The 25625-nt window shown below is 40.8% G+C and overlaps 1 protein-coding gene across 5 annotated transcripts in view; it reads left to right on the forward strand.

The window, feature by feature from the left end:
• TOR (target of rapamycin) overlaps window positions 1–25625 on the forward strand; it is a 130558-nt gene that overhangs the window by 80780 nt on the left and 24153 nt on the right. For 4 of the 5 annotated variants that reach the window (XR_002283386.2, XR_016054453.1, XM_020676024.2 and 1 more), the window contains exons 36-41: window positions 5323–5391; window positions 5566–5679; window positions 14357–14497; window positions 14594–14722; window positions 14831–15014; window positions 15099–15313. Coding sequence is in view for 2 of the 5 variants with exons in the window: in XM_020676024.2 (XP_020531683.1) it covers window positions 5323–5391; window positions 5566–5679; window positions 14357–14497; window positions 14594–14722; window positions 14831–15014; window positions 15099–15313 (852 nt within the window). In the remaining 3 variants the exon portion in view is untranslated. Of the gene's footprint in view, window positions 1–5285; window positions 5392–5565; window positions 5680–14356; window positions 14498–14593; window positions 14723–14830; window positions 15015–15098; window positions 15314–25625 lie in introns of all 5 variants that reach the window. The other variant, XR_016054454.1, reaches the window with a different exon arrangement.

Here is a 25625-nt window from a genome sequence, read left to right on the forward strand (position 1 = left end):
CCTTCCAATGCTGAACCCTGGCTTTCCTAGGCATCCTCTTCGGCTGTTTGGTCCTAATCCCCTACACCATCGTCCTTAGTAGACTCCCGCTTCGTTAATGACATCGATCAAGGACAAAGTAACGTCAAGGAAATACTCAGGGTGATGGGCTTCTCTCACGAAGGCCCCGAGAGACCTTCTCACCGCTTCTTCGAGGCAGACGCTCAAAGCAGACTCAAGGTGAGGATCAAGGGTCATAAGGAGGTCCTAAACCTCTACTCCAACATTAATTATGACAATAGGGTCCTCATTGAACCACCCTCAGTAGTCTCAGATCAGCCCCCCCTCCTTGACCACCACCTTAGGAGGTCTCCTAGGCTGATAGTAACTCCCAACCTTCTTGGTTCCTAATGAAGTTCATCCCATGGAACGTCCGGGATTTGGGACAAGTACTCAAACAGAATGCAGCTCGGGGCATGTGTGCCAAGCACAATCCTACTATTCTAGCCTTAACAGAAACGAAACTGCCAAACCCCTCTCTCCAACTCATGCGTCAGTTATGGGGTAGGAGACCCTGCCAGTGGCTTTCCTAGGCTGCTTCTGGTGCCTTTGGGGGGATCTAGGTTATTTGGAACCTCTCAAAGCATTCCCTAGTGTCCTCCCACATAGAGTATTTCTTAGTTACTGCCATTCTCTCTTGGTCCTCGGATGGCCTCGGAAATTTACTGCGGTCTACGGCCGTATCTCAGTGGCACTCAGACCTGCACTGTGGGACAAGCTTGACTTCGTGGCCTCCCTCCCTCACTGTGCTTGGTGTTTATGGGGGACTTCAATCTCACTAGGTGGTCGTTTTAGAGAAACTCAAACTCCAATTTCTCGCAAGGAATGTTGGACTTTTCCGACTTTATCTCCCGAAATGAACTCTTGGATATCCCTCTTCAGGGCAAGGAATGTTGGACTTTTCCGACTTCATCTCTTGAAATGAACTCCTGGATATCCCTCTTCAAGGCAACCTTTATACCTAGTTGGACCACTGCTCTCAACCTACCCTATTCAAACTCGACAGGTTCCTTCTCTCCCTGGCTTGGGATGAAGTCTTCCCTGGCTCTAATGCCTTGGCCCTCCCCATACCTACCACAGACCACTGTCCCATCCTCGTAGATACCCATCCCACATTGAGAGGCCCTAAACCTTTCTTGTTCGAACTCACTTGGTTGGAAGAATCTTCCTTATCTTCTCTCATTGGCCTATGGTGGGAGTCGTTCTCACCTTTAGTTTTGAGTAGGGAAGGGTTTATTTTTTAAGTTGAAAATCTAACGCCTCAAAGCCTCTCTTAAAGCGTGGAGCAGAGGCATCCCATGAAATTTCTCCCATCTTAAAAACTCTCTTCTAGCCTCCATCTAGGAGTTAGATAGCCTTGAGGAATCCTTGTCCCTCTTTACCTCTGAACACAAGCTTAGAACCCAACACAAATTGGAATACTTCTCCACTTTCAGGAAATAAGAAATTTATTGGTCCCAGAGATTCAGGGTCAAATGGGTCCGCCTAAGAGACCACGACCCCGTTTTTTTCCATCGTATTGCCAATTGCCGGAGTCGGGATAATACCATCTCCACCCTCAAGGTGGACAACTCCATCCCCGATCAACCTTCTGACGTGGAAGTAGCCATTCTCGCTTTTTACCAAGACCTCTATGTTTCTTTGTCGGACCCCAGACCTAGGATGGGGGACTTACAGTTTTTGACGGTACCTCAAAATTGCTCTTAGTGGCTGGAATGTCCATTCTTCGAAGTGCAAATTTTGAAGGCCATTGCGGACGTGGGCAAAGATAAAGTGCTAGGCTCGGATGGCTTTCCTGTAGCTCCCTTCAAGCTGTTTTGAGAAACCTTTAGGCCAGATTTCCTTAGTTTCTTTGAGGAATTCTACCACAGGGGCGTCCTGGACAAAGCAATGAATGCTACTTTTATCGCCCTAGTTCCTAAAGTTGAAGGGGCTGAGGAACTGAAGGACTTTAGACCCATTAGCTTGGTCAACTCAACCTATAAGTTTCTATCTAAAGTGTTGGCCTTGAGGTTGAAAGAGGTTCTTCCCTTCGTAATCTCCCTCTCTCAAAGTGCCTTCATCAAAGATAGGCAGATTTTGGATGGGGTCCTTGTGGCACACGAGTGCTTACACTCTAGACACCTAGATAAAAAACCGGGTATGATTTTCAAGATAGATTGGGAAAAAGCCTACGACCATGTAGACTGGTCGATCTTGGCTGAAACTATGACCTGGATGGGGTTTGGGGACCGTTGGAGAAATTGGATGCAGGATTGCTACTCTCACCCATAGTTCTCAGTATTGATTAATGGAACCCCCAAGGCTTTCTTTCCCTCCTCTAGGGGTCTTAGGCAAGGAGACCCTTTGTTTCCATTCTTGTTCGCTATGGTAGCGAAAGATTTTAGTCAATCGATCTCTCGATTGTACCTCTCGGGTTTCTAACTGGGTTCAAAAGTAGCACCAAAGACCCCACGGTATCCCACCTGCAGTACGCAGACGATACTCTGGTGTTCATTGATGCCACCCTAGAGGATATTGAGTGCCTTCGTCTCTTCCTCAGGTGCTTTGAGTAAGCCATTGGCTTCAAAGTTAATATGGAGAAATTCTCTATGATAGGGGTGGCATTCTCTCCTTCGGATACTAGAACATTGGAAGTGTAAAGTGGAGGCCTTCCTACTAGCTATCTCAGGATGCCTTTGGGCATTGGAAACCTAAGAAGAGGCAATGGTCTAACGTCATAGACAAAGTTGACCGTCGGTTAGCAGGATGGAAAGGCAGGTTCTTGTCTTTTGCAGGTAGAAAAACCCTTATAAAGGCGACCTTGTCCAATACACCTGTCTATCTCATGTCACTCTTCCATATGCCTGCAGCAGTAGCCAATCGCTTGGAACAACTCATGAGGAATTTCCTTTGGTCAGGGGAATCAGAATAAAATTTTTTTTACTGCATTACTTGGGATAAAGTCTGCCAACCCAAGCACTTGGGAGGACTAGGGATTAGGTTCCTCAAAAAACAAAATACGGCTGTGCTCGAAAACCGGTGGTGGCGCCTGGTGAACAATAACAACCTGCTTTGGATCCAAGTGCTCCGTTGCAAATACAAAATCCCCATCGATGCCTGGCTTCCGGAGGGCAGAACACCAAGCAGGACTTCAGGAGCCTTGAAATCCTTCCTGTTTGTTCTTTCTAAATTCAAGCAAAACAATCGGTTTCATCCAAGGGAAGGCATTAGGGTTCGCTTCTGTTTTGATTTATGGTTGGGACACACTCCCCTCGGGGATAGGTTCCCCATACTGTTTTCTCTAGTTACTAACTCTTCCTCCTCGATTGCGGAATAGATCCCGGTCGTAGGCAGCACCAGGGCTTGGAACCCATCCTTTAGACGCTCTCTCTCAGATGCTAAATTCCTTGAATTTATCTCTCTCTCATCCCTTTTGCATGAAACGTTTCTCGCCCTCTCTGGATCTGATAGTATCATATGGACTCCTCCCTCGGGCTCTTTTACTATAGCATCCTTTTACAACAGACTTTTGCAACCCCCAATCTTCCCCCTCTTACCCGAACTCTGGGTTTCCAAGGTTTGGTCCTCGATAGCACCTCTGAAAGTGCAAGCTTTCAATTGGCTTACGGGTTCCTAAAGAGCTATAACTGTGGACCACCTTCAACGCAGGGGGGTTCCTATCCCCAGCCGCTGTGTCATGTGCCTCTTCGAAGAAGAGAACAATCCCCACCTTTTCATTCACTGCAATTTAGCTCTTAACCTGTGGAGCAGACTTCTGCGGCTCTTTGGTTTGTCCTGGGTTACGCCAGCCTCCATTCCAGCTCTCTTCAAACTCGTTGAGGACCCCCCCTGGCACAAAATGGGCACGCTCCTATAGAAGGCATCTGTAGCAGCTACAATTTGGGTAATTTGGACGAAAAGGAACTGCAGGATCTTCTGAGGAGTCAAGAGCGAAGTCTCAGCCCTCTTCCACAAGATTCATACCCTGGTTATCTTTTGGGCCTCTAATCACAAGGCCTTCAAAGGCATTTCAACTTCTTCCTTCCAACTTAATTGGGAACAAGTCCTCCTTGTTCAACCTCGTTGGGCTGCACGAGCTGTCTGTTGTTCCTCTCCATCGACAGGTCTGATCAAGTTCAACTTCGATGGGTGCTTCCTTGGGAAGCCTGGCCTGGTAGGTATTGGCGGGGTTTTTAGAGACCACCAAGGGGACATCCTGGCCTCTTTCTCCAAGTGCATTGGTCACGGCCTCTTTCTCCAAGTACATTGGTCACACCGACTCCTAGCTTGCTGAGTCCATGGCACTCCTCACGGGCCTCAAACTGTTAGACCCCGAGTGGGGTCAACCTCTTTTAGTGGAAGGAGATGCCCGTAATATTGTTACCTGGGCAGCTGACCACGCCACCTCACCTTGGTACCTTTCTTCTATTTACGATGAGATTTCACACCTTCATGGACACGTATTTGGAGGGAATCAAATGGCCTGGCTGACGAGTTGGCTAAGGACGGAGCTCTCGCATAGGTCGCGGATCCTTAGAAGTACTCGGGACCCATGCTGCAAGACCGCGGCCTTCTCTTTTTGTATTCCGGGTTTTTGTGGTCCTCCAAATCAGGACTTTTATCTTTGACGGACCACCCTTTTTTTGCCTTTTTTGTACATCACTGTAACGGGCAATGTTATAAGTCCCTCTCATTATTTGTACAGGCTCACTCGATTGAGGTTAGATTATTGTTTGCCGAGAGGCCCGAAATGTGAGTGCTCTCTCTGAACCACTGTACTCTTATTCCCATTTCAATACAACAGTTAACAATATCAAAACAAAAACTTGGTTTTTGTATATTCCTCAGATACTTTGAAATCAGTGCCTTTGTTGTTTTTTAATTGAAATTCGTTTTATATGCACAATAAGGGGAGGAGACATGTACTGGTATTCTGGCTAAGAGTGCTTCTTGTTATTCGTGTGCCACTTTTCTCTTTCTTCTTGAATATAATTATGGCTTGGATGTGCTTTTTGGTTGTTCTTTTATGTTTGTTTCTCGCACTGCAATTGATGGCCAGAATAAATCTGACTGTTTTCGTGTTTTACCAAATTGACAATTAGTTGTTCAAGTTTGCCGATTGGGTTGTTAATTGAGAGTTTGCTAGTCGTTAAAGGATTGTACTTGGAAATGTGATAAATGATATCCTTTTTGTTAAATTCTCTTGCATACATAAACTTTGAATTTGTGATGTTCTTTGTTTGTTTAATGTGTCGGTCATATAGGGCAATTACTGCTGACACGATCATGTTGATTTATTAGGTTCTTGAGAGCTATGATCGTGCTTACAGCAATATGGTCCGGGTTCAACAACTATCGGAACTAGAAGAGGTCGCATTTCTTTTTTGATGGTGCAATTTCTGCTATTTTTCGCTACATTGGGTGGTCATGTTTTTAGTAATCTGGCCATCTTTTAATCATTGAAGTGTGTGCATTGAGTTCATAGTGTTCTTGATGACATGATCTAGTGATAATTACACTCAAGACTTTGATAGTATGTGCCAGGTTATAGATTATTGTACTCTACCACTACCACCAAATCCTGTTGCTGATGGACGAAGGGCATTAATTCGTAATATGTGGACAGATCGCATACAAGGAACAAAGCGAAACGTTGAGGTTATATAATTTTTGCTGCTTGCATGACTTGAACTGTATGTTTTCCTTTAATTTATGCTCAAATGAAAGTTAGGTCAATGCATCTTGATGTGTGTGTGTGTGTGTGTGTGTGCGTGCGTGCGTGCATGTGTGCTTGTGTTCAATCCATCTTGAGATATGTGTCTGTGTGTGTGGAAGAGACTACGAAATGCCTATGGGCGGAAATGAACAGTGTTTACGCCCATACGCTCGGCGCTATCCGATTTTTTCGGATGACAAGGATTAAAGACCTAGTATGTCCGTGGTGGTCAAACCGTCATTGACGTAGCAAGTCCGTGGTGGTCAAAAAACACGCGGAACCGCCACGGACCATGCGCCGTCCGTTGCGGCTCCGTTCAATAAACCGCTGTCCGTGGCGAGGCGATACACTGTAGCATTTCGCCTATAGGCATTTTTAACACTTTTCCTATATATATATATATATATATATATATATATATATATATATATATATATATATATATATATTATAATAGACATGCCACTAGTTAACCAGTTTACCTGGTAATTAAGTTTTAGTACTTGTGAAACCTCGTTTTGGATATATTCTCCAGAAACGGTTAAGTTAAAAAACACTCTAAATTCTCTTTCTCCATGTGTCCATCTCTCGCCCAATATCCTGTTTCATGCTTTCTTGTTGACGAGCACTCTCCATCTCTTTCTAATCTCTCTTTCTGTCTCTTTCTTACCTGCCTCTTTTCTCCCTCGATACTATCTTGGCCTTGCCTCCCCTTCTGTCTCTCAGCCACAGGCATTTCACATATCTGGTTTGCAACCACATCTATGGATTTATGGCCCATGTTATGGTCCAGAAGTTCTAGTATTTGCATCTTTGTAGAGTTGAAGAGCTTACTGGAGATCTCCCACTTGAATTATGTAATGATCATGAAATTTTAGCATACTACATATATCTCTCACTTTACTATTTGATCAAAAACTTGTAGGCCGTTGTCTGTTCTTTATAAAACTAGCTGTGGTGCTCCCAGGAAAACATGTTTGTCATTCGAAAAATCAATTGCATGAATAATAATTGATTCTGCATTATTTTCTATAATTCTTTCTGCTTGGTGCTGCTGTATGTGAAAATTTCAATCTTAAAGCCCTTATATCTCATAAAACAGTAGTTCATGAGAGAGTTATTTCATTAACTCTATCAATCATATCATGTGTTGTCTCCAGTGGCCTTAGTTAGAATTTGCTTCATTTATTTTGATTGCAAAAAGTTTGGTTTCTGAAGCAGCTGTGATAAGTTGCATTGGGAGGAATCTCAAAGCGGCAAAACAGTGAAGTGTTTTGAAAGAGACAGAATTTCACAATGAGGTTAGATTTTCTTGGAGAAGCGATAGATTGATAGATACATTAATAAGACCAAATAGATAAACAGATAGATAGAATAGATAGATAGGATAGATAGATAAATGGATAGAATAGATGGGTGGGTAGATGGATGGATGGGGAGGGAGCGAGATGAGAAATTGAGAGTGGGAATCAAAGAGAGTTCAGGGTGACAAAGATGAGAAGAGATTAAGAGATAAGTAGAGGCAGAGGGACATGAGATGGAGGGGAAATGCAAAGTAGAACTTGAGACTTCAGAGTTAAATTGGAGAGAAATTGAAATTTTATTTTTATTTTGAATTTTCCATTTTACAGGTGATCTAGCATCACCATTACTCTATAAATGTGGATAGGAACCTACTAGCACAGAATGGAGTCCTATGAAGCCCCTATCTGCGATGGACTCATGGAATCATTACTTGTATCTATATGGAATTGAAAATGGTCTGCCTAGGTGGCGTCCTATAGTGTCTGCCTAACCCCACTTTTTGTGCCTTATGGGCATTTTGTTTGAGCCCATATTCTGCATGCACTATCTTGGTCCCAGCGAACAAGGTTGTGAAAGAAACTTAGACTAAAAAAGCATTGCTTTAAGACTTGGTGAGTTGACCTGGGACCTTAGCTTGTCCCATGTGAGTATCAACACTTTCCCGAGTTTTGTGCTTCATGGCCATTCTAATGCATTTTGGGTGCTAAGGACCCTTCTAGCGTGGGTTTTAACTAGGGCAGACAGAAAGGTGGACTATGTGATCTAGCTAAGTATATGCGGTTTAAAAATTTTCTTGCTTTCTTTTTTTTATAGCAGCTAGAATGCTTACTAGTGTCCAAAATTACAACTTTATTTCATAAAAATAAAACCCTAATACAATCTAGGATCCTCACTTGCATGCTAAAGAGTTATGTTATTGAACAAAATCATGGTATAATACACAAAGGCAAATCAAGAAACATGGAACCGTAAAATACGAAATTGCGTTGCCAAGGGTTATGTCCAAGGACTTGTTACACACCACTCTGTGTCTACACACCAATGGTGTAGGATTGAGGTCTTTTCAGTTTGTCTTACACAATGGGAAGCATAGGCAAATCCCTAACTCTATGTGACAAGGTTTCAAAAAACGCTAAGCGGCCCCTAGGCCGCTTGCCTGGCGCCCAATGCCTAGGTGGGCGCTCAGAACCTTGGGTGCCTTGTGGTGCAAATTCTTAGGATTTTTTTATATATTTGCTATCCAAATGCACATATCTGCATATATTTGTGTCAAAATTTGTAATTTATTCCATTTGAAAATATCACAAGTTCGCAACATACGTTTTTATATACAAGCATATCACATATCTCAGGTTGAGAATAAACTTATTCAAAATTTCAAACCATAAAAAACATTTAAAGGTCTAATAGGCTATTGTAAGGTCTCCAACTCTCATATTCTCCATATTCTATATCCATAAAATAAACCATAATAACATCCAAGTCTCCAACTCTCAAAGTCTTAAACAAACTGACTTCCAAACCTATAAAAAACCAGTAAACCACACAACAAAATAGTTCAGAAAGGCAAAAAAAGTATAAATCACATAACAAAATAAAAATAGTCAAAATGTCTAAAGCTCAAACCAAAGATGGTGCAATAAAGTTACTATAAAAGAAGAGAGAAGACATCAATAAAAATCAGAATCATCATCTTCATTGCTGTCATCTGCATCAGACTTGAGGCCGCCATCATCAGAATCATCACCCTCTTCAACATATTCCTCTTCTTCCAGAGATTCTTCTGAATCTGCCTCCTATTCCTCTATCTTCGTTCATGAAGTACCAGTAGAAGAAGTTGCTCAAGTGGCCCTCCTAGGATCAGAAGCTTGCCCCGAAGCCTCCTTGACCATTTCCCATATCAAATCCTCCCCAGGGAAGACCTCCTCAGTACCAGGGTCACTAATTAGCCAATCTGAAGCATTCTCCATGTCTTTCGAAGAGATAGGATCCTTCTTTGGCTGGTTTTTCTTCTCCTTGAGCCTTTGATTTTCTCAAACAAAAACAAAGTCATTGAGCTTCTTTTGCTCAAGCCTATTTCTTCTCTTTGTATGCACCTATAAGGAAAAATGCATAAGTAACTACAATGAGTCTATGATCTTCTTACCTTCTATGAATCCATATTACAAAATGAACTTATAAACAAGAAAAGCATATAAACTTATAAAATAGTAAAATACCGTCTCAAACGAACTCTAATTGCGCTCACAACCAGAAGAGGTAGCTGGCAAACTCAAGATCTGTATTATCATCTTCTGGAGGTTTGGAACGCTACTCCCATGTTGTCTCCACCATTGTGCTGCAATCTGTGGGCAACCTTTATAATTAATTTAGGTATTTAACTTTATCAGAACTTGAAAGTTGAAACTTGAAAGAAAATTATAATTTATAAAACAAAAGTCAAAAGTATACTACCTGGTTCGTCTTTGTTTATTTGTCTTAATGCCATATCTTTCCCAAATGACATCAAAGAATACTTGTACGAAATTAGCTCTTCAGTTGATATCTTATCTTGGATATGTGGATCGAGAACTAATTTCTCAAGGCACTCATTAAAACCTTCCATAATTATCCCCTTTGACTCAATATCCGCATCTGCATAAAAGAATTTGGGGTTCAAGTAGTATCCCGCTGCATGTAATGGTCTATGGAGCTGCATATCCCATTTGGCATCTATAATCTCCCAAATTGGGTCATACATGGCTGCATCATTGCCCAAATTCTCTGCAATATCATTCTTAGCCTTTTCCATTGCATCATATATACTGCCCATGGAGGGTTTATCAGCATCAACCAAGCGCAAGACCTTCACCAAGGGAAGAAATACTAATATTGCATCCCACACCAAAATTATTTTAAAGAACAGTATCCCGTGCCTTCTTTCCCTTGGCATCTCTAGACCACTTACACCTACTCCCCACCTCTGAAGCAAACATAGACCTTAATGCGATCCTCCTCTTATACATGCTCTGTAGACTAAGGTAGGCAATGATAAATCTAGTGACCCTAAGCCTTACTAGCTCTCTCTTTTTTGTAAACTTGCGCATCATGCTAAGGGTAAGTATGTTGTAGCCTCCTTAGCCTTAAAAGGAATTCATTTAATAATAGCCAGTTCACCAATGGCCTCAAGCATAAGATCTACGCAATGTGCAGCGCAAGGAGTCCAAAATATGCGAGGCCTCTTCTGTCGAAGCAAATGACCTGCTGCTAAGTTGGGAGCAGCATTATCTATAACCACTTGAAGTACAAGTTCCTCCCCAACCTCCTCAATGCCCTTATCAATGAAAGAAAATATATAATGTGCATCATGAATATCATTGGAAGCATCAAAGCGCAAAAAATATGTACCCATGGGATAATTTACTAACAAATTCATGTTACTCCTCCTCCTCCCTATTGCTCTACATATCTGTCATTAAAGAAACCCCAAATTTAGCTCATCCCTCCTTATGGGTCTTGAGATATTCGTCAGTATACTCGACTTCTTTCTTTAGTAGTGGCTCTCCAATCTCATAAGGAGTTGGAGCTTTCAAACCTGGCCCACATTACCCAATTGCTTTCAACATTGTATGGAAGCTATTCAAGCGAACAGTGTTAAAAGAAATGCCCACATGGTAAAACCACTCAGCAATATACTGAATCGCCCTGCCTCTATCTTCCTTCTTAAATCTATTTTCAATTGTCACTTGTGTTTTTCCCTTTCCTCCCTTGCCTTTCTCAATTACTGTCTCAGGGTTAGGTGTAAAAAAACTATCTATAGGCCCTCTCATACGAGGCTTCTTGAACCCAAAAGCCCTTTTGTTCTTAGAGCTCTAAGTACCAACCATGGCTACCTCTTCTTCCCCCTCTTCATCATCTTCTTCAGTGTCAATATTATCATAAAAAACATAGACCCCTAACTTTAATTCTGCTATATCTTTTTTTTGCAATTTTTTTTACTCTTTTCACCTTCAATGTATTTACAAATTTATTTATTTACAAGATCTGAGACTTTTTTATATGGAGCAACGTCACCTCTAATAGCGGCAAGATGTTTCTTAAATCTATTTATGTCGGCATTAGAAACATGTCCTCAGAAATTGCACATAATTTTATTCTTGTCATTCTTATCACGGTTAACACAATATTTCCATCTCGGATCTCCACCCTTACTATACCCCGTAGAAGATTTCTCACATTGGAAAAATAAAACTCAAATAAAGATTACAGACTGACCTTTTGTGCCCAATCTCTGAACTTCGATGTTGGTTACCTCAATCGAGCTACGAATCAACTCAAAAGTCTTCTTATGCCACCAATAATACCCTAAAAATAATTTCAATGAGAAAAGAAAACTCTTTCAATCCACAAAAAATACTTTCGATTCTCAGAAATTACTTTAGATTCGCATAAATAAGTTTAGAGATTGAGGGTTTCTTTTTTCTTTCACTTTGGGGGTTAAAAAATAAACCCCATAATGTTTTTATACAATCTTGGGGGTCAAAATGACCCCTTTTGCCCTTTTGGATGAAATTAAAAATAAAAAAACGCCTTAAGGCCCTGGGCACCCGCCCAGTGTAGGGCCTCCTGGGTCGAGGCGTGCAGTTTTTTTGTTCAGGCCACCTAGGCGCCGGGCAGACCATTTTTCAAAACATTGCTATGTGAGCATATATCTAGCCACAACAATGGGATGGGGCCTCTTTATACCTAGGTTATGTTTGGGCATGCCATTCTCTTCTATATGCTTGAGGTGTGGCCCCTTCTTTCTTTGTTCTAACCTAGAGAGAGACGGAGAGGTGAGATGAGAGAGAAAAAGGAGAAGAGATAGTGGTGTGCCACGCTAGGAGAGGGGAGAGAGAGAGATCTAGGGAAAGATGTGTCTTAACTCATCCCCCAAAGGCGGTATTTATGGTGCAAAAAGACTATGGTATTGGGGGCCTAGGGTTTGCAATCCTTATGTAGATTTAATCTGGACCATTGATCTAAAGAGACCTGTGGGGTGAAGAGATCTTAGCGACCCATTCTTTGGATTAGCCATCAAGATTAAAGGGAAGGTATTAGAACCATTATCCCTTAGTTTCTTAATCCATTCCCATCAAATATTAGATTTTAGAAAAATAAACTAATATGGAACAATTTATCACAATTTTATGTAATCTCAATCAAATATTTTGTAAATCTTATCCAAATCTTGGGCTTCCTTGTAGAAGTCTTGAGCCACAAGTCAAAGAAAGAGAAAGAATAGAAGAGGTGGGGCATGGAGGTCATGTGGGTCCCATATGGGCCCCATGCCCCACTAAAGTGGACCTTCATGTGGTGGGCCCTATTCCGAAGTGGCCCCAATAGTCCCTTAGTAATTTTTTAAAATAAATTTTGAAATTCATTTGATATTTTTAAGATAGCTATGTATTCATAAAACCTGAAAATTCAATTTTTAGCTTTAAGTAAAAATTCCTATTGAGAAAATAAAATATACGTAGAATTTTAAAAATTTATTTTGATGTCCCATAATTCAAATACAATCTGTGTAAGTATATTTAAATGGGAATTGAATCCATTGGGTCAAGAAACATACGAATTCATTGAGGTACTCCATCTATGCGTGCAACCGCAAACGACAGTTATCTTCTCAAGCTAACCCAATAGAACCTATGACCCACAATCTGTCGTAGGAGTTCATGATCGGTCTATCAAAGCTAGTCAAGTAGTGAAGAGAACTCTAGCCCATGGATTTTAGGTTCCCCCTTGAGGATAAGTCTTGACCCTGTAGGACCTTCTTCGCACACAATCACAATGATGGGGTTTATCTCTTTTGCACATGTACACGACATACTCCAACGGTTGCTTCTCTGAACTGCTATCTAGTGTACTTGCGGTGCGTTGGCAATGATTGAGGATTTTGGTTTATGTGCCCTCAAGCTAGCCAAGTGCATACATGGGTCACACAATCCCTTGGCCAACGACCCTGGGCATCTCTCCAACCTCATCATGGGATGACCTTGCAAATCTTCCTCAGTTGTACCATATGCCGAGTGCTATGGGTTTTAGACATCGACCCAGGCCTAGCTCGTCAAAGCCTAGGTGAGTCACGGCATAAAAAATGTCTCCTTTGGTCCCACCGGACTATATTCCCATTGGAGTTATTACATCACTATAGTCATTGTTTTACATGCTCTCATGAGGTCTTTAAATGACTGCATATAACCCCAACACAGACTATATGTCTTATGTGTGCATGTGTGCACACGTGTGTTGTATGAAAACATTTTTAAGCTGTAGCATGAGGTTGTTGGCTTTAGGGGGGTTTCTATGATACCACAATTTGCAGACATGCTCTGCTCATCCTAGTAGTTGGAAAGAAAATATTCACACTTTAAGATAGGTCCAAAGTAATTTCAGCCCCAGCAGTGAACACAGAATATATGCTTCATGAGTGGCTGATCTAGATCTTTTGGAACTCAAAACTTTTGTTTCTTCTTTTTTGAGATTTTTCATTTGTTGAACCAAAGATGCTACAAGCCTGTTGGCCTTGGGGGCTTTGTCTGGCACCACAGTTTGCATACATGCCCTATTCATCCTAGCAATCGGAAAGAAAATGTTCACAATTTCAAGTGGTCCAAATTAATTTCGCCCCCTGCAATGAATGTAGAAAATTCATTATGGACGGCTGACAAAACTCAAAATCTTTATTGTTCCTTCTTTTTGAGGTTTTTCATATGTTGTTATACGCTCGTTGGCCTTGGGGGGTTGCTTTGACACCAAAAATTTCCAAATGCTCTACTCCTAGTGATCAAGAGAAGGAATTCACACTCCTAAAAATGGTCAGGAATTAATTCCGTCCCCCCAACAGTGAATTGAAAGTCTCAGACCATCCATGTCATGGAGATTCTATCTAGATCTTTAATTACTCAATATCATACTCAATATCTTCTTTTTTTTACACACACACGCACACACTCACACACTCATGCACCCATAAATGTGATGCGGTACCAAGATGCAACTGTGGTATTACTGCATGCTTCCTTTATTCTTTGTACATAAAACTTGAGGCTTGTACCTGAAAGCAAATATATTTAGTTCTTTTGTGGATGTCCCTTCCAATTTAACACAGATGGATCTGTATTATATAGAGAGTTTTGTATTCTTTTCTTTTCTTTTTTTTTGTTTGGCTTTGCTGCCTTAAATTACTTACTCTCATCATGATTTTTTCCTTTGCTGCACCTTTCTAGATGTTTTGCATATCATAGTCTAAACCGTTAAATTTATCATTGGGTGGCCTGCAAAATCTCTTAGGTGTGGCAAGTACTTCTGGCAGTAAGAGCACTTGTACTTCCTCCATCTGAAGATATAGAAACCTGGCTTAAATTTGCTTCTCTTTGTCGGAAAAGCGGCCGCATTAGTCAGGCTCGTTCTACGTTACTCAAACTCTTACAGGTCAGTCATGCCTTTTTCCACCGTATGGCTTTCTCATTTCAAACTTACTCAGGCAAATACTTTGGATAAGAGTATCCTTCTGAAAACAATTTGCAGATTGACCCTGAATCAGCTCCTGAAAATCCTGTATACTATGGTCCTCCTCAAGTGATGTTAGCTTACTTAAAGTATGAGTGGTCTCTTGGAGAAGATGCTAAGCGAAAAGATGCATTCTCTAAGCTGCAGGTGACCAATTATTTGTCTTCTCTTAAAATCCCATATCTTAGCTTTTCACTCATCTTAGTGCTTCCCTCTTTCTGGTGTTTACAAGATATTTTTTGTCTTTCTTTTTAGGCATTAACTATCGAACTTGCGGGCATGTCACAATTGCCTGGAGCAGCAAACCTTTTGTCAGGGACACAAACTAGCTCATTTAATTCTTCAAGTTCTGGTGTTCCCCTTATTGCTCGTGTTTATTTGAAACTTGGATCATGGCAGTGGGCTCGGTGCCCTGGGTTGGATGATGACTCTATACAAGGTGAGAGACATGTAATTCTGTCGTAATTGATCTTTTCCCTCTGTTAAACTGCGGCTGCAGCTGACTGCTTGTAATGACTCCTAGAAATCCTTATGGCATTCCGAAATGCGACTCATTGCGCCAAAGATTGGGCAAAAGCATGGCATACTTGGGCATTGTTTAACACTGCTGTGATGTCTCACTATACTTTGAGAGGTTTCCCTGCCATTGCCGGTCAATATGTTGTTGAAGCTGTTACCGGGTATTTTAATTCAATAGCTTGCGCAGCAAATGCAAAAGGAGCGGATGATAGCTTACAGGTACTTTTAATCTTTAAGGCTTTTGTCTCTCAATTCATTATCTTGGTTTCATGTTCTGAAATGTTTTGGTGGTAGGTTGCCCATCTTCAGACCATTATTGTAACAATTCAACAAATAATGCATCCCCTGCTGTTCTGTGTCATTTTAAACTGAAAGCTAGGAAATGCCATTTTTGGATGGTGGTACTTGAATCTGGCAGATAATGATGCAGCATATATAAGAAAATTGCATTTTTCAGATTTAGTTTCAGCGGGTTGCAGTTGTAAGAAGCTGTAACACACTTCGACCATTGTTAGGGAAAAATTAAAGTTTGTGATGGATAATATGGCTTACAAATTGAGTATAGTTCTTTTCTGAGTTGGATAAAATGATATACATCTTGTTGTAGTGGAGACAGATGGAGACACTATATGGGAGAATGTTATGACAACTAATATGGCATTTGATCTGTTCATTTGTTTTAGGAGCTTGTGAGAGTTCAAAGACCTCAATGTCGTATGTTCCTGTCATTTTTCTTAGGCAGTCAGGCCTTATGTTGGTAAGACAGTTGCACGAAAAATACTTTATGGTGATTTCCATAATCTCACTTCTAGTAGAGGATCTGATAGGTGTTGGCCCGAGAATACCTTTGAAAGCTGCTTATTGTCTGGCTAGAAATGATGTACTGATTAAAAGCAATTTAAGGTTGATTTGTCAAGTGGCCACAGTCCTCTTCATGTCCACAATAATTGCACCGACAATTCTTGTTGGGAACTAAAACTAGCTTCATATTGGAGCCGGGCATGTGAAAAATTTGGGAATGGAAATGTGGTAACAGAAGTGATAAAGTTCACCATCCCTAAGACCTGCAAGATCGTAGAGAACCAGTGATAAAAAACAAAGCGGACCGCCCTGTGCCTAGGCGGTCCAGAAGGCCTGGGCGCATCGCCCAGGCCTAGGCAGCCAAACTGGGTGATAGTCCCTGGGCGACCGCTTAGGCGGTACGGAACCCGCCTAGGCGGGCGCTCAGTGCCCAGCCCTGGGCGGGCGCCCAAGGGTTGTGCCCCGCCTAGGGGTGGAAAGTTTTTTTTTTTTTTTTTCGTTGTATTGATTTTTTTTGAAATATAAAGGGTTTGAAGGATGGGTTTTAGGTTCATTTCAAACCTAAACCCACAAGAACCATTTTAGAGATAAAGAAACATCAAGAAAACTAAAGTTTGTGACTTTCATTGGATCGAAGTCTTTATCAAGGTTACGGATAACAGATCCAAACATCACCTAGATAGATTTGATTTAGTTTTGGAGTTTTATAGTCCTATTAAAGGTGTTCTTTATTATTTTAGCACAAAAAAACATCTCAGAGGTGGGAGTTTAGAGCTCGAGCAATCAAAGTAAGTGCAAAAGTGATAAAGAACGCCCTTTAATAGGATTATAAAACTCCAAAACTAAATCAAATCTACCTGGGTGATGTTTGGATCCGTTTTTCGTAACTTTAAGAAACATTTCGATCCAATAAAACTCACAAAATTTAGTTTGCTTGAGGTTTCTTTCTCTCTAAAATGGGTTTCTAGATTGCTTGTTGTATTTTGAGATGTTTTCTTCAGGATCTAGTGGAAGTGGAGATCCGGGTTGGAAATATGGATATAACCCGAATCCAAATGACAAAAATTGCATTCGATGCAATTTTGTGAAAAAGATACGAAAGGCGGCATAAATCGGTTCAAGAAACATTTTGGTGGTATTAAGGGGGATGTTGCCCCTTGTAAAAATGTTCTTGAAGCTATCAGAGAGGAGATTAAGCAATATATGAGTTCTGTAAAACAAAAACAAGAACAAAATCCTTGTCATTTGAATAGGTCTTTTTCTGCTACTTATTGAAATAGGTCATTTGATCCGGGTTGGAAGTATGGTTATAACCCGATGAAAATTGTATAAGATGTAATTTTTATGAAAAAGATACCATTGGGGGTATTAACCGATTCAAGAAACATCTTGCCAGTATTAAAGGGAATGTTGCTTCTTATAAAAAGGTTCTTGCAGCTATTCAGGATGAGATCAGACGGCTTTTGAATTTAAAAGAACCATAAAATGATGAAAATGAGTCTTGTTCTGTGGAATATCTTCTCCAGGTTCTTCTAGAAGTTGTGATCCGGGGTGGAAGTATGGTTATAACCCGATTCCGAATGACAAAAATCGTATTAAATGTAATTATTGTGGAAAGATACTAATGGGGGCATTTAACGGTTTAAAAAATACCTTGCCGGTATTAAGGGGGATGTTGCCTCATGTAAAAATGTTCTTGAGACTACCAGAGAGGAAATTATACAATATTTGAGTTCAAGGAAGCACAAAAAGATAGAAAAGTGTGGAGCAGCCAAGACTCTTAGGGCTTCATCTGCACATACTAGTAAGACACAGGTAGAAAAAGAGGAGGAGGAAGAGGCAAATTCAGAAGAAACAGAGGAGGACGAGCGTTATATTGAAGAAGGAGATGGCTCTGATGATGATGGCCTCAATATCGATGCATATGATGAAGCTTACCCTATTCCTTTTGATGATGATGATTGTTGATGATGATTGAATAGTGAAGACTCTTGGTGTTGAGTGTTGACTATTGTGTCCTAAAGTGTATATTTTCTGAATTTCTGTATATTTTCTTTTTCTTATTTTTAGTTTCTAGTTCTACTTTCTAGTTTCTTGTTATACTATGTAACTTTTGTGTGTACGGTCTACAGTGTATCAGACTATCAATGTATGCTTGTATGGTTTAACTGTTTTAGCATTGTATGAAAATATGAATTATGGTCTTATGGATTATCAAAATTCGCTTCTCGACTTCTATCTTTTTTTTGTAATTGGGATTATGGTCGTGTGGATTATCAAAATTCTTATGGATTATGGGCCTTATAGATTATCAAAATTCTTATGGATTCATCATTATCAGTCATCACTCGTCAGTTTTTTTTTTAATCAACTGGGCCGCCCAGGTTCTGGGAGCCTGCCTAGGCGCTAGCTGGCCTGGACCCCCTTGGCCCCCTGGGTGCCGCCTAGCGCTTTTGGAAGCACTGTAGAGAACCTTATTGCTGTAAAACAGAAGTTTGTTGGCATATGATTACCTGAAGTCTTGAATTTGTTGAAAATATTCTGATATTGCAATTATTCCCTTTTCCACTTGTTTTGAGCTGTAATTGTAACTCTACAACTTAAAGACTCGGGTCTTGAGAATTATAAGGAAGGAGATTGTCTGAAACACTGTTTATATGGGATGCTTTAAGACTATGGTTTTTACACACTTTCTGAAAGATACAAATAGAGGAAGTTGAAGAGAAATTAGTAATGGGAAACCCAATCATTACTTAGGTTGGTTTCCATAGAAACCCAGATTATGCTGTTCTCATCCTTAATGAAACAGATTGGTTGCTTATGGAGGAGCCGCAGGATTAGTATCTTCTTTTTGAAATTAGTAATAGAACCTTCATTAAGGAGACGTCGTGAATAATGGAAACGTTTACCCTGAAAATGATTTATTTGGAAAATCTTTCCTTAGAAATTATTTTCCCATTTTTGGTAGCTTGTTTGGAATTCTCTGCAGAAATGAATTTCTTTTGTTTGATAAAACTATTGGAACTATTATCCATAGAATTTGAAAAGTGGCCTGTTTTTAACCATTCAATAAAATGGTTTATTGATTAGAGATTAACATTACTCTTGGAAATTTTTTAGAATAACCCAATGATAATAAAAATATTATGTATGTGGAAGGGAAGGTACCAATTTATGAAATAGATGGTTTAGTGAGGCCTTTAGTGGTTGATTTGCCCTTTAACGCTTCACATGAGGATTAGATGGCACTTGTCATCCCAAAATCTTTCACAAAGGTGTTAATATTTATTAAAAGGCAATGCGTTGAGAAAAAGATGACTATCAGAGGGATAGACCACCAAATTGGATCTAGGATCAAATTTTGGCAAGTTTTGGTGATAGACGATAAATGGATATTCTTGTAATCTGATGCCTAAAGGAGGGAAGCTTAAGCCCGTTGCTCTATAAATACATCACAGGAATCAGACTTACTTGGTTTCTGAGGAGCCAAAATTTATATGTAAGAGCTCATCGGTGAATGCTATAGCATATGGCAATCAATAAACTACTTTAAACATACCATCAAATAGCTCAAGTGCGACCTCAATAGTTCAAAATGGATTGGGAGTGGGAGTAGGTGTAGGAGTCAGAGTAGGAGCCTGGGATTGACTTGAGGCTGAAGCTCCCTACTTGGGAGCACATTGAAAGCATTGTTCACAGGGTGCCCTGATATATGTACTATATGTATGTGAGAGTGCCCTTTATGCATACATACATATATGTATGTACGTACGTATGTACCTACCTACCTAGTTACCTACCTACAGACATATATATATTTATATATATAAAATATATATGTGTATATTTATATATGTGAGTGTGCCCTTTATGCATACATACATATGCATGTACGTATGTATGTACCTACCTACTTACCTACCTATATACATATATATATAATATAATATATGTGTATATTTATATATTTAAAAAGTATATTTTAAAATATTGAACGCTGTATGATCCACTTTTTAGCATCATCTACACATGCATAATGAGAATTTGATGGTTTGAAATTCTCATACCAAATTTGACAAAACACTGATTGTGAGGCCATAATAGGAGCCGCATAGCTCGGGACCTTTCAAAATTGGGGACCCACCGAATCTGAGCTGACTTGGGTGATTCTGAGTCAGCTCACTAGTTTTCAATCACTGATGTAAACTACAACGATGGAAAGAGAAAACATAAATGATTAACAGGTGCTCATTAGTTTGAAAATCACCCAAATGCAAAAAATTAGCACATAATCAAAGACGTCGGATTCAAACTTACAAAATTTTTTGAAACTTCCATTAGGATTGAAATCCCATCAGGCTTGTGCCCCCATTTTCATTAGTGTTGCAATCCCCCTTCTATAGGGACCCAGATCTCTTTTGGATAGGGACGAGATCCCTATGAGATAGGAATTGATATCTCTTGATGGTGGGAATGAGCTTGGCTCCAGGATCACTCGAGAGAGATTTTAAGGGAAGATTGCTGTCCTACGCCCAAGCTCCATGCATCTATGGAATGGATGCTATCAGTTTTCTCTTCATGTCTGCGTAAATGGCTTGCTCAGCTGCTCGTTTTCGACATGCTGCCTTATTCAAGAAGCCTTGTTGCATAATAGGAATAAAAAATAAGGGAGCAATCCATTCCCTGACAGATCATGGGGTACTATAAGTCTTCGAAGAATTGCTTCTCTTTGTGTCATTCTCCATTTAAGAATCTTCAAAATTAATTTTAAAGTTTTGAGTATCGACCATTTGTTCAAAAAATAAATAAAATATTGGCATGTATTCACAGATTTTGTAATCAAATCAGTACTAGGCAATATAAGTGTGACCCTAGAACCAAATTGCACTGAATATATATAAATAAAATCTTCTTTTAATGATACATATCACCAATAAATCCCGAAAATGGAATATTAATAAACAATTGGAGACCTTGCCTCAATTGGTAAATAAATTTAAAACAGTTATCTGTCCAACATCTCCATTTAATAGAAAGACTTTCAAATGCAGAGCAAGCTGAGTGTCTCTCTTTTTAAGATTCTAATTTAGAGGTTGGTTGCAGGTCTTGCTTCCCTGCATGCACTGAACTCTTAAAAGCCTTGGACTCGTGCTTCGTCCGAACTTGCAAAATTCACAATTGCAATCCTTTCCTACATAATCTCCACATTTACTTAGGTAACCAAAGGAGTTTCTATCTCAAACTTCAATCATGCACTTGTTTGTGTATGTGTTTCATGATCTGCATGGCATTTTCTTCATGGGGCAAGGGTGCACTGAGAATCCAAATGGCTAATATCAAGATTTTAGGAGCTGGATCGTCGAAAAATGGTGTATTCATCATCTATCGTTGATAGGAAAATACTAAATTCCTATAGTTGCATTTCAGAAGAACCAGCTGTTAAAATCTGCCCTGTTGCAAGGGAATGAGCCTCATTTAACCTAGCAAAGTGGATGTGGTTAATGTGCAACAAAATAAGATCTGTCCTAGTCGACAACTAATTCTTTTCCGAAAAGGTTGAAATCAGTAAATTTTATTCCAAATATGAAATATCATAGAAGTTAATGATACAAGAAAAAGAGTGATGGGTGGTCTATGTTTGGAACTCCAAGCTCATCACTTGTCACCTCCTCCAAAATGATGCTGACTTTTTCATCTTTCCTTCCAAAAGAGCTCAGGAAGTGGTAGCACTCTTTGAAGATTTATTTATCGGAAAACGCAAACTATATCTCAAGCCGTCTAGCCCTGTGTTTTTTGGCAATCACCTCCCACTTCTTTTGGGTCCATGTTCAGGGTATCCCAGCCCATACCTGTCATTTGTTGGCTTACAAGCTATGGGCAAAGTTATTGGAGACCTCTGTGGAGGCTTTTTGAAACTCAGCTCCAAGTGATTTCAGAATCTTCCCCTTGGTTCAATCTATTACTTACTGAATCTTCCTCCTTAGAGTCTGTCCCCAACTCCATTTTGGTAAAGTTTTGGGATCATTCTTACTCCATTTCTGTTCAATCAAGACGTCGTACACCTTCCTTGGGCTCTAGCCGCTGCTGGTTACCATATCTGTTGTCCTACTTCCTTGTCCTCGATGGACCATTCAATTCCACTGGCCCATAGTTTGGCACCTTAGACCACAGTGGTCCATAAGTGCTGCCATAATCGCAAAAAACCTCAGAGGACATGTGCCTCCACTTCCTATCCTGAGGATGGAGCCCTCACTTCTCTCACCTGAAAGATGCTTAAAAGTGGCAATGAATGGCCCTCAGCCACTATCCACCTTTTTTGACATGCACACTTGTCGTGGCATCCTCTCGTCTTCCTAAATCTCTCTGATCTAGTCTTGTTGTTACATTGGAGATGCTTCCTCTCGTCATTTCCTGAGACTTTCTTCATCACTCTCCAATGCCAGCCTGCTTGGTTCCCTCATCTCCCCCAATCTTGTGCACAAAAATCGAGGACTCCAATGTCAACATGGAAATGATGCCGGCTGAAGTTCTAATCCTGTAGAGCTCGCCTTATCACTTTCCCAGACTGCTACCCATCTTGGCTATCATGCAGAGTCATCTATCATAGACCAAATGTCACCTGATATGCCGGGGTGCCAAGTGGCTAGCTACAATGTGTTTCTTCTTGAGGATCTGCCTTCGCGCCACATCTGCATTGGCACCATCATAAAAGGATAGACACCATGTTCAGCCCAGCCCAGCCCAGCCAAGTCATTCCCCATTTAAGGAAACATTAATTACTCAGTCACCTGCTGTTGACATCTGTCACCTAGAGCGCCGAACCCTCCCATGCGTACTCAATGACCCCGGCCCAAATATCCCTCTGATACCTCCTTTAGTGTGTCTTGACCTCTTCATCGAAATACAAAATCTCAATGTGTCTGTTCCATATCCTGTTGACAACCCTTCTCTTTTCAGCCATCTTCATTGAAGAGCAAAATCTCAATGCGTCTGTTCCTTATGCTGTTCACAAGCCTTCTCTTTTCAGCCAAGACCTCCCCATCCGTCTCTCTTTCGCAGATTTTCCCCAATGCTGCACCCAGATCTCGGAGAGTATGGACCAAATTTTTGGCCGCCTCCTCCGAACCCAATTACCGTGCCACCTCCTTTTAACATAGTGGTGGTGCCTCCAATGCAAATTCAAGGTTCCTCCTTAGATTTTTCAGAAGGTCCTGTTATGTCTCCATTCCTTCTCCCCATCTCCTTCCTTCCTCAGAACTAAATTGATGCAATTCCTTTCTCCCATTTTACTAGCACTGCAGCCCTAGCGCCGCTTGATCAAGCTAGTGCCACAAATCCATCCTCGTCCTCAGCTGCGATTACTTTGACAGAGGTGAACCCTTATCTTTCATCAAAGAGATGCTTGACACTATGGGATTCTCATATGATGGCTCAGCCTTGGACATTGCATGTTTCTCAGGCTTAAAGAGGGCAAGGTAAAGAATAATTCTCCTAGTGTCACAATCGGCTTGCTACCAATTATCTTCCCGAGGGTCGTCTCTCTGTGTGGTCGAACTCCAGTCTTCTTCCCCTCTCCTATTCTATTCCAGATGTTCCTCTAGGCCTTTGATTTTTACTTTTTCTGTTTCCAGATGAAGTTCTTTCTCTGGATTATTCATGGTCTCGGTGACCCTTGTAAGAAGAGGGTCGTCCTTTCTTTCTCCCGCTAGAAAATCCCAAGTGTTCTGGCCATCCTGGAAGCCAAATCCTCTTCTCCTAACCTTCCTAAAATCTGTAATGTTTTGGTAGGCCCTCGCCACCCTGAACAATGGGGGGCCTTGGAGGCCAGGGGTGCCTCAAGGGGAATATGGGTCATCTGGGTCCCAACTGCGCATACCCTGCTTTCTGAATTGGTGGGGACCACCTTGGTTTGCCTTTTACTGTCAAGAAATTTGAACAATTTTTCTTGGAAATTCTTCGCTGTCTATGGTCCCAATGGGCCCTAGCAAAGCTCTGGTGTTTGGGACAAACTCGAGGTGATTGCCTAATGTTTGCCACTCACTGTGTAGTTGGTAGTGATTTGATTACTATCAGATAGCCTTATGAAATCAGTAGTCCAGCCAATACCACTGCTACTACGTTTGGATTTTCAAACTTCATTGCGCAAAATCACATGTTGGAAATTCCTCTTTTTGGTCCTTTCAAATTATAACTCAGCTAAAAACTCCAATCTCTCTTAAATACAATCCCTTGACACCCTCAAAGAGTCGAGACCTCTCTCCACCTCTGAGTCCTCTAGCAGGGGGACTTTCAATTAATGCCCTTGGACCTCAGGAAGGATGAAATCTTCGGGTCCCAACTTTCTTGAGTCAAATGGCTTGCTTCTGAAGACAGGAACACATCTTTCTTCCACACAGTTGTGTGCTCTAGGCGTCAGGGTAATTGGATTTAGCCAAATCTCTATTGCCTTTGCCATCATCTTTCTTTTCCATAACCTCTTCTCCTTGCAACCAAGTTATCGCCTTTGCCATCATCTTTTTTTTCCATAACCTCTTCTCCTTGCAACTAAGTCCTCGCCTTACTCTGACTCATCTTTCTTTCTCGTCATCTCCTCAGTTCAGTCTTCTTGTCTTGAAAGGCCCCTTGAGGCTGATGAATCTCTTTAAGCAATGGCCCTACTTGGTAAAGACGTCCTCATGGATCATCAGCTTCCCAATTGTCTTTTCTTCCAGATTATGGGAATTAATTTCCCCGGATTTCTTGGTTTTTGCCAAGGAGTTCCATAGCCACAATATTATTAGCAAAGAGATGAATTGAACTTTTATCGCTCTAATCCCCAGAGTGGAGGGAGGCAGCGAAATCATGGATATCTGTCCAATTAATCTCCTAAACCCTTCCTTTAAGATTCTTATCAATGCATTAGGGACTAGGATCTAGTCGGTTCTTATTTATCATCTCCCTTAACCAAAGTGGTTTTATCCCAAATCGCCAAATTCTTGATGGGGCTCTCATAGACCTTGAAGCCATCTGTTATAGAAACCTTACTAAAAGGCCTTGTCTAATTCTCAAATTGGACTGTGAAAAGGCCTATGACCATGGAGATTGGGGGTTACTTGATCAAGTCATGGCTGAAGTGGGCTTTGGCCGTAAATGGAGGAAGTGGATACATGATTGTATTTCCTTGACCTTTTGTATTTCCTTCGCCTTCTCATTTCTTCTCAATGGCTTCCCCAAGGGCCTTTTCCTCTCCTCAAGAGGTCTTAGCTCAGGAAACTCCATATTGCCTTCCCTCTTTGCTAGTGTTGTAGAGGTTTTCAGTAGATCCCTTGCTAGGTTGCACAGGTCGGGTTTACTCTCTGGCCTCAAATCTTCCAGACTTAGTGAAACTATTTCCACCCTTCTCTTCTGTAATGCTTCTTTAACTAAATTTGACAACCTTAGGCTCTTCCTTCGTTGTTTTCAGTTGACCACTGGGATGAAGGTTAAACTCACAAAATATAAGCTTTTCGGTATTGGGGGTTCCCCGAGATGCTCTTCTTGGTTTCGCATCCAAATTGGGATGCGGAACCAACTCGTTACTCACCAAATATCTTGGCCTCCCCCTGTGCATTAGAAAACCCCATAGATCTCTCTGGGATTCTGTCATTGAACAATTCTAGTGGCAGTTGGTTCAATGGAAAGGTCATTTTCTCTCCCTTATTGGTCGGATTACCTCTTGGAGCCACTTATTTAATATCGCAATCTACTTCAT

Source organism: Amborella trichopoda, chromosome 4, assembly GCF_054954075.1.
Source record: "Amborella trichopoda isolate Santa Cruz 75 chromosome 4, AtrichopodaSantaCruz75HAP2 v2.0, whole genome shotgun sequence".
NCBI lineage: Eukaryota > Viridiplantae > Streptophyta > Magnoliopsida > Amborellales > Amborellaceae > Amborella > Amborella trichopoda.